General features: G+C 43.8%; 1 protein-coding gene across 1 annotated transcript; it reads left to right on the top strand.

Moving 5' to 3' along the window:
* The first annotated feature begins 1663 nt into the window (after positions 1 to 1663).
* On the top strand, positions 1664 to 7770 carry LOC142172408 (uncharacterized). Its single transcript, XM_075236014.1, has 7 exons — positions 1664 to 3131; positions 3321 to 4110; positions 4293 to 4437; positions 4570 to 6079; positions 6137 to 6777; positions 6883 to 7252; positions 7340 to 7770. Exons 1-7 carry the CDS (start codon positions 1664 to 1666, stop codon positions 7768 to 7770), a joined length of 5355 nt encoding a protein of 1784 aa, XP_075092115.1.
* Positions 7771 to 9671: the final 1901 nt, after the last annotated feature.

Raw genomic sequence — 9671 nt, 5'->3', positions numbered from 1 at the left:
TGTTCGCCTTTGTCAAAGTTGTCTATTACTTTATGCCGAGTCTGTAGATTTTCCTTTTTCGCAGTCATCTCTACTTTAGTCCTTGTAATAGAAAATCCAAAAAGATTGTCTTTTATTAATGAAATAAATTATTTCGCGTCTATTGCTCTGAACTACGTAATGATCTGATTCATGCAGCGTCATGATACGTAGGCAATCCCCATAGGATTCGATCATATTCTTAAAAGAAAAGAGGGGCCAAACTAAAAAAAAAAAAGAGGAAAGAATAAGAGAGGGAAAAGTCAGGATTTGGAGAATTTGGAAAAGCCGGGATGAAACATACGAACCGTCGCAAAGCATTTAGGAACGTTAACTGCTCAGGTGCATTGCATATCCAATGTGCGATTACCTATCTGTAAATTGCTTTTAAAACTGACCAAGTTTTTGTGTGCGTCCAGAGACAGGTTTTGTTTTAGGTGGTTAGTTTGTTGGCATCCTGGCAAGTCACCCTTATAACACCAGATCAAAGTGCAAGGCAGTCATGACTAGCAAAGAATTAGACACGGGTGTTATCGACCCGCCAAGGGAGGTTGTAGAATCGGAGTCTGAATTGAAAGAAGAGGTCTACAGATTGAAGCATCAAATGGCAGAAATGTATCAAGCCTGGGTCAGGGGGCATCCCCCACCTTCATTCCCCGCTAACTACTCGGAAAATCCCGCTTTCATTCCACCACTATCACAAGCCCAAGATCCCATTACCATTGACCTTTCCCCTCAGCACGCACCAGGCTTTACCCCTTATCACCACTACCCTGGCACCTCGTCCCAAACCTTTCATGCTCCACCAGCCAAAACAACTGCATACCCTGCTCCGACATCCGCTCCTGTTTTCGTAGCCCCTCCGCGAGCTACCCTCCACAGATCTTCTAGTGAACCCGCGTTCCAAGCTCCAAATACCCAATATTATGGTCCGGAACCAACTTTCAAAGTCGCGGATCCTTATTCCCGTGCCCCTCGCTTTGAACCTCTTGTTGAAACTGAGAAACCATCCCGGAATGTGGAGCAGGACGAGATGTTCAGGAAAGTGAAGAGCCTAGAGCAATCTTTGAAGAACATGCAAGGGATAGGAAGCCAAGTAAGTGTGGCTTACAAGGATTTATGCTTATTTCCGGATGTTCAATTGCCCGCTGGGTTCAAGATGCCCAAGTTTGACCCGTACGATGGACACGGAGATCCCGTGGCCCATTTGAGAGGCTTCTGCAGCAATATGAGAGGCGCCGGTGGGAAAGATGAATTATTAATGGCATATTTCAGTCAGAGTCTGAGTGGGGCAGCTTTAGAATAGTACACCCGCCAAGACACTAGCAGGTGGTACACATGGGATGACTTGGCTCAGGCCTTTGCTCGGCACTTTCAGTACAATATAGACATTGTCCCGGATCGCTTATCTTTGACCAAGGTAGAGAAGAGGCCCAATGAAAGCTTTAGGGAATATGGTTTCAAATGGAGAGAACAAGCTGCACGAGTCTACCCTCTAATGGAGGAAGATGAGATGGTCGAGTACTTTCTTCAAGCGCTAGAGCCCACTTACTTTGGCCATTTGATCTCAGCCATAGGTAAGTCCTTCAACGATGTGGTAAAGATGGGAGGAATGGTGGAAGAGGGACTCAAGTCAAGCAAGATCATGAGCTACTCTGCCATAAAAGCGACCACACAGGCAATTCAAAGTGGCACCGGAAGCCTGTTAGGCAAAAAGAAGAAAGAAGATGTCGCTATGTTTGTCTCTGGATCATGGCGTGGCCCAAGGGGTCCGCCTCACCAGTACACCCAAACTCGACCCCAACCTCAAGCCTACACCCAAGTTCCATATAATCCATCTCAGCACTATCTCCCGCCACAAGACCCTCGATATTCTGTCGAGCTACCCCAATACCATGTTCACCACGCACAGTCATATGCTCAACCCCCTCCTTACCCACAATGGCGTGCTCCAACTCCACAAAATCTTTATACTCCCCCACAACCATACCAAAACCCTACTGGTCCAAGTTTTCGACCGAAGCCAGATTACAGAAAAGAAAGGCAACAACGAAAAGAAACCTTCATCCCTCTTGGAGAGTCCTATACCAGTTTGTTTCAGAGTTTGAGGCAGTTGGACGTTTTGAGGCCGATTGAGCCCAAGATACCAAATCCGCCTCCAAGGAACCTTGACTATTCCCTCAGATGTGCATATTGTTCCGATGCCCCGGGGCACGACATAGAGAAGTGCTGGCATTTGAAGAGGGCGATCCAAGAGCTCATTGATACAAATCAAATTGTGGTCCAGAGCCCGGAGGCGCCAAACATCAACCAAAATCCTTTGCCGGCCCATGCAGAGACACACATGATCGAGATAGTTCATAAGGATGGGGAGCCCAAAAACTCTTCCAAGTCTGTCATGATGATCCGGGCTAGCGAGAATAATCCAATCAAAGCGCTAGATTCTGCAAAAGCAATATCCTTGACGATTAAAGGGGTGTTGGAGAAGCCAAGCACGCTCAATGTGAAGCCTTCTGTATTGGTTGTGAAAGGGCCTCCGGTTGATGTCGAAGCGAACCAGGAAAGGCAAAAAGTGATCGTGCCAGGGGTCCCGGGCAAGCCGGTCATAATCGTGGAAGGGGCTCGTGTTACCCCCGTTATTATTAAGCCAGTGACCCAGTTGCCAATGGTTGACACAAAGGCCGTCCCGTGGAATTACAAACAGGTGATAGTAACGTATAAAGGGAAAGAAGTAGAGGAAGAAGTCAATGGAACCGGAGGGCTGACTCGTTCCGGGAGATGTTTTACCCCAGAAGAACTGAGGAAAACCAAGCCATCCAAGGACGGCCACATCCCAGTAAAAAAGCCGATCACTGAAGAAGAGGCTGAGGAATTCCTGAAAAAGATGAAAATGCAAGACTATTCCATTGTAGAACAGTTGAGGAAAATACCAGCTCAGATCTCTCTTCTGTCGTTGCTGATACATTCCGATGAACACCGCAAAGCCCTGATGAAGATTTTGAACGAGGCTCATGTTCCTGACAAGATCACGGTGAACCACTTGGAAAAGATTGCTAACAAGATTTTCGAAGCAAACAGGATCACTTTCTCGGATGATGAACTCCCTATAGAGGGTACAGAACACAATCGAGCTCTTTATCTCACAGTGAAGTGCGAGGATTCTGCTGTCTCAAGGGTACTGGTGGATAATGGTTCTAGTGCAAATATTTGCCCTCTGTCCACTTTGCAAAAGTTGAAGATTGGCACTGAAAGGATCCACATTAATAATGTATGCGTTCGAGGCTTCGATGGAGGAGGGAAAGATTCTGTCGGTGATATAATGCTCAATTTGTCAATAGGGCCAGTTGAGTTCACTATGGAGTTCCAAGTGCTAGATGTGGCTGTCTCTTATAACTTGTTGTTGGGCAGGCCCTGGATCCATGCTGCCAAGGCAATCCCGTCTTCTCTGCATCAAATGGTAAAGTTCGAATGGGACAGGCAGGAAATAGTTGTGCACGGTGATGAGAACTTATCTGCTTACAACGACACAATCATTCCATTTATTGAAGTTGAAGATGACAAAGGGCCTTGGGTTTACCAAATGTTCGAAACAGTGTCTGTCGAGAAATTTCCCGAAGGGGAATGCACTCCAGGTCTGAAGATACCATCCGCGTCCGTCATGGTAGCAAATGAAATGTTGAAGAATGGTTTTCTGCCGGGCAAAGGTCTGGGTTCATCTCTGCAAGGTATTGTGCACCCGTTGTGCCTACGTGAAAGTTTTGGTACATTTGGTTTGGGATTCACACTCACAGGGAAAGACGTGAAAAGGGCTAAAAGTTTGAAAGGAAAGGCATGGTCACTCCCTAAACCTGTTCCGCATATCTCCAAGTCTTTCGTCAAGTCAGAGGTCGCCAAACGCCCAATGTCAGTGGTCCCAAAACCTGTGGTCGACTTTGATGAAGATTTGATCAAGAGGTTCCAGAGTCTGTTTGATGAGGTCAATATGGTCGAAATTGGGGAAGGTTCCAGTAATGCCGATGTGCAGTTTGTCGGACCAAACATGAAGCTTAGCAATTGGGAAGCTACTCCTCTCCCCATCCAGAAGGAGTTTTGGTAGTTTGCTTTGTTTTCCTTTCTGTCATCTGGGTTATTCCAGGGTTGTAACCCAGATTTTTCTTAGTTTTTGTTTGTTTCAATGTACAAACCCTTCTATCCTTTTATTTTTTACAATTTCCAGTTTTTCCATTGATCCTGATAGCGTTTCATTTTTTGTTTTTGCTTTTCTTTCTGTACAGTTCCTTTTATGCTGGTTTCAATGACATGACATGCATGAGGAATTTTCAGCCAAATCTTAAAAGCCAATCTAATTCTAAAACAACGATCCAAGAAGTAGAGGGTGACGATGAAACAGAATACGATGAAGAGGCGGCATTTGAGGAAGTCAGTAGAGAACTAAAACACTTCGAAGAAAAACCCAAGCCTAATTTGAATGAAACCGAAGCAATCAATTTAGGGGATCAAAATAATGATAGAGAAACCAAGATAAGTGTGCATCTGGAACCGCAAATCAAGGAAGAAATAATCAAAACACTATTTGCATACAAAGATGTCTTTGCATGGTCGTATGACGACATGCCGGGCTTGAGTACTGATTTGGTAGCTCATAAATTGCCAACCGACCCTACATTCCCTCCTGTCAAGCAAAAGTTAAGAAAGTTCAAGACTGATATGAGTGTGAAGATTAAAGAAGAAATCACAAAGCAACTGGAGGCAAAGGTCATTCGGGTCACTCAGTATCCCACTTGGTTAGCTAATGTGGTACCAGTACCAAAGAAGGATGGTAAGACGAGGGTGTGTGTTGATTATCGTGATCTCAACAAGGCAAGTCCAAAAGATAACTTTCCATTGCCGAATATCCACATTCTAATTGATAATTGTGCCAAGCACGAGATCGGGTCTTTCGTGGATTGTTATGCGGGATATCATCAGATCCTGATGGACGAGGAAGACGCAGAAAAGACAGCATTTATCACGCCATGGGGGATGTATTGCTACCGGGTAATGCCATTCGATTTAAAGAATGCTGGGGCAACTTACATGAGGGCAATGACTACTATATTTCATGACATGATACACAAGGAAATTGAGGTTTATGTAGATGATGTGATCATAAAGTCAAAGAAGCAGTCCGACCATGTTGGGGATTTGAGAAAGTTTTTCCAAAGGCTCCGCAGGTACAACCTCAAGCTCAATCCGGCGAAATGTGCATTTGGTGTTCCGTCGGGGAAACTGTTGGGATTCATAGTCAGTCGACGCAGCATCGAGTTGGATCCGTCAAAGATTAAGGCCATCCAAGAACTACCACCACCAAAGAATAAAACTGAGGTGATGAGCCTGCTCGGGAGGTTAAACTACATCAGCAGGTTTATTGCTCAACTCACGATGACTTGTGAGCCCATATTTAAGTTACTAAAGAAAAATGCTGCGGTTAAGTGGACCGATGAGTGTCAGGAAGCATTTGATAAGATCAAGAATTACCTGCTGAACCCCCCTGTGTTGGTCCCGCCAGAACCTGGGAGACCTTTAATCCTCTATTTGACAGTCACGGATAATTCTTTTGGTTGTGTGTTGGGTCAACACGACATCACGGGCAAGAAAGAGCAAGCCATTTATTACCTCAGCAAGAAGTTCACTCCTTATGAGGTTAAGTATACTCTTCTTGAAAGGACATGTTGCGCCCTGACTTGGGTGGCGCAAAAGTTGAAGCATTATCTGTCATCCTGCACTACTTACCTCATTTCTCGCATGGATCCTCTAAGGTATATCTTTCAGAAGCCTATGCCCACAGGGAGGTTGGCAAAGTGGCAGATTTTACTCACAGAATTTGACATCATCTATGTGACTCGAACCGCGATGAAAGCCCAAGCCCTAGCCGATCACTTGGCCGAGAATCCGGTGGATGAAGTATATGAGCCACTGAAGACTTATTTTCCTGATGAAGAAGTGATGTATGTTGACGGGGCTGATCATGATGAAAAGCCAGGTTGGAAACTCTTCTTTGATGGAGCTGCTAACCTGAAAGGTGTCGGAATAGGGGCTGTACTCATTTCTGAAACAAGGCATCACTACCCTGTAACAGCTCGACTTCGATTTTATTGCACTAACAACATGGCTGAATATGAGGCATGCATTTTGGGTTTGAGGCTAGCTATAGATATGGGAGTTCAAGAAATATTGGTTTTGGGAGACTCAGATTTGCTGGTTCACCAGATTCAGGGAGAATGGGAAACCTATGATTTGAAGCTCATACCGTATCGACAATGTCTGCATGATCTTTGTCAACGATTCAGGTCAGTAGAGTTCAGGCATATTCCCAGGATTCATAATGAGATTGCCGACGCCTTGGCTACTCTGGCATCAATGTTACACCATCCGGATGAGATTTATGTCGACCCTCTGCAAATCCAAATCCGTGATCAGCATGCCTATTGCAATGTGGTTGAGGAGGAACTTGATGGTGAGCCTTGGTTCCATGATGTCAAGGAATACATCAAATCAGGGGTATATCCGGCACATGCCACAGGCGATCAAAAGAGAACCATTCGACGTCTGGCTAGTGGATTTTTCTTAAGTGGGGGAATATTGTACAAGAGAACTCCAGATCTAGGATTACTAAGGTGTATAGATGCTAAACAAGCCTCGACTATCATGGCCGAAGTGCATTCCGGGGTTTGCGGGCCACATATGAGTGGGTACGTCTTGGCGAAGAAGATTCTTCGAGCAGGTTATTATTGGCTCACCATGGAACGTGATTGCATCAGCTTTGTTCGCAAATGTCATCAATGCCAGGTGCACGGTGATTTGATTCATTCCCCGCCATCTGAGCTGCACACAATGTCGGCACCTTGGCCCTTTGTTGCTTGGGGCATGGATGTCATTGGACCAATTGAGCCGGCAGCGTCAAACGGGCATAGGTTTATTCTGGTGGCCATTGATTACTTTACCAAGTGGGTCGAAGCTGTAACTTTCAAGTCCGTGACCAAGAAGGCAGTGGTAGTTTTTGTTCATTCAAACATCATTTGCCGGTTCGGAATTCCCAAGGTAATCATCACAGATAATGCTGCTAACCTCAACAGTCATTTGATGAAAGAGGTATGCCAACAATTCAAGATTACGCATCGAAACTCCACTCCATATCGTCCTAAGGCAAACGGAGCTGTTGAGGCTGCTAACAAGAACATAAAGAAGATACTTCGTAAAATGGTGCAAGGTTCGAGGCAATGGCATGAAAAGTTACCGTTTGCTTTGCTAGGTTATCGCACTACTGTCCGCACTTCAATAGGTGCAACCCCCTATTTGCTGGTATATGGAACCGAGGCAGTGATACCTGCGGAAGTTGAGATTCCATCCCTGCGGGTCATTGTTGAAACTGAAATTGATAATGATGAGTGGGTCAAAACCCGGCTAGAGCAATTGAGTTTGATTGATGAAAAAAGATTGGCAGCAGTATGCCATGGTCAACTGTATCAGAGAAGAATGGCAAGAGCATACAACAAGAAGGTGCGTCCCCGAAAATTTGAGGTGGGTCAACTGGTATTGAAACGCATCCTCCCACATCAGACTGAAGCTAAAGGCAAGTTCGCCCCAAACTGGAAGGGGCCGTTCATTGTGACAAAGGTGTTGCCCAATGGTGCTTTGTATTTAACAGACATAGAAGGTAAATATGTGGATATGGCTATCAATTCTGATGCAGTCAAGAGATATTATGTATGATTTCTTTGCTTATCTTCAATCGCATTTTGTACTAGACACGTTCAAAGTTGGAATGACGAAGGTATTTTATTCTGCTATCCCAAACACTTTTAGCATTTGTTACCTTTTTTTTTAGCCTTATTTATTTTCTTTCATACCCCTCTTTTGGAATCAGAAGCAGTGTTAGAAATATAAAAGAAAAAAAAGAGAGAAAAGAACAAAAAAAAAGAAGAAAAAAAAAGAAGGAAAAGAGAAAAGCAAAGAAAGAAAAAGAAAAGAAAGGAGAAAAAGAAAAGCAAAGTAACAAAAACAAAACTCTTATTTTGGAACTACGTTAGTCTTGATTCCTTTTAAGGATACGTAGGCAGGCTTACTCTGAGGTTCAGTCCCATCAAATAAAATTCAAAATTTCCCAGATTCAAAAAAGAATTGGGGCAGAAGTTTTAGTTTTGCAATAGGTCTGATTCCAAAAGTTGTAATTTTGAACCCTTTCATCTTAAGTCATGTTGAGCCTTATACCACCTTTTCTTTCTAACCCTTTCCAAAAGCCTACACTACGATCCAAAGAAAGACCTTCCGATCAATCTTTGAGGATGCCAAGTCAAGTGAGATGGAGGTATGATTTCCATCATGGGTAACACTTTGTTCATTGGGTACAAGGAAAATAAATAAAATGAGAGAGTCTTATTGGTGAAAACCTTCACGGGCACCGTAAGGCGATGGTGAGCTGAGGAAAAATTTAAAATGAGAGAGTCTTATTGGTGAAAACCCTCACGGGCACCGTAAGGCGTCGGTGAGTTGAGAGATGAACAAATGAGAGAGGCTTGTCGGTGAAAACCCTTCGGGGCACTACAAGTCGAAAGAGGTTGGTGACTTTACAGAAAAGTTGGATCGTTGAAAGCCCATTTTTTTTGAAGTATGAAGACATGACATGAACAGAAATGTGATTAGTTGGATGGATTAGGCTGATCAATCTGAGATGCATGTCATGATCATTAGAGCCAGCTGATTCATTCAGATAAGTCTCTTTTCCATTTTCCTTCAAATAGTCATCTCAGTTTTTTTTTAATTCTCGAAGTCACTTCGCTTCGTTTCTTTTGGGTCTATTTTTCTAAGTCTCTATCAAATTAGTCTTTTGTTAAGCAAGCAAGAAAGGATTTCAAAGCTCATTACCAGCTTTTTATTTGCACCAAGCGAAATTCGGCCAGGCACATCACAAGGGACATGATTTAGAATAAGCAATGCGGTGATAACTGAAGTTCATGCGGTCAAGTGATTCGCGAATGCAAAGGTTCAACAGTTGTTAGAATGAAAGTGCCATACGACGAGTTGAGTGTAAGGGATTCAAGTCATTCAGAGGTTTTGTGTTCAAGGTCCGATTGAAAGGTCAAACAATTCTTTGTAGCCCGAAGCAGCTAATCAGAATGAAGCGAGATAGTGACAGAAGCAGACACCTTCAGCAAGGATGCCACAAACTAACCGCCACAGTTTCAAACTGACAAAATTTTCTTTGTTTCAAGCAGGGGCAAGAAATCTTGTTTGCTTTGCCAAGAATACTCCATGAGAAAGCATGTTCCAGATAAGTTCAGTTTTAAGTTTCCGGGACCCTCCTGGATAATGGGAGTTAAATTCAACTTTTCAGGACCCTCCTGGATAATGGGATTTAATTTCAAATTTTCAGGACCCTCCTAGATAATGGGATCTAGTTTTAAGTTTTCAGGACCCTCCTGGATAATGGGATGCAACTAACAATCAACGAATGTTCCTGGTACAAACTGGGGCAAAAACTTTTCTCTGTTTTGTCTGTGTTGACATGATTGCAGGCGCCCACCTGAAAAACAAGGGAATTCATTTCTGTTTTAAGTCAGCACAGGCGCCCACCTGGAAAACGAGGGAATTTATTTTGGTTTTAAGTCATCAGG

Source organism: Nicotiana tabacum, chromosome 18, assembly GCF_000715075.1.
Source record: "Nicotiana tabacum cultivar K326 chromosome 18, ASM71507v2, whole genome shotgun sequence".
NCBI lineage: Eukaryota > Viridiplantae > Streptophyta > Magnoliopsida > Solanales > Solanaceae > Nicotiana > Nicotiana tabacum.
Note: the sequence above shows the minus strand (reverse complement) of the source record. Positions and strands in the feature narration are given on the sequence as shown.

Excerpts from the sequence above, each read along its gene's own strand:
- LOC142172408 (XM_075236014.1), top strand. The coding sequence starts at position 1,664 with ATGAGCTACTCTGCCATAAAAGCGACCACACAGGCAATTCAAAGTGGC. Across the intron at positions 4,111-4,292 it reads CCCATCCAGAAGGAGTTTTG|TTCCTTTTATGCTGGTTTCA; the intron begins GTAGTTTGCTTT and ends CTTTCTGTACAG. Across the intron at positions 4,438-4,569 it reads AAGAGGCGGCATTTGAGGAA|GAAGAAATAATCAAAACACT; the intron begins GTCAGTAGAGAA and ends CCGCAAATCAAG.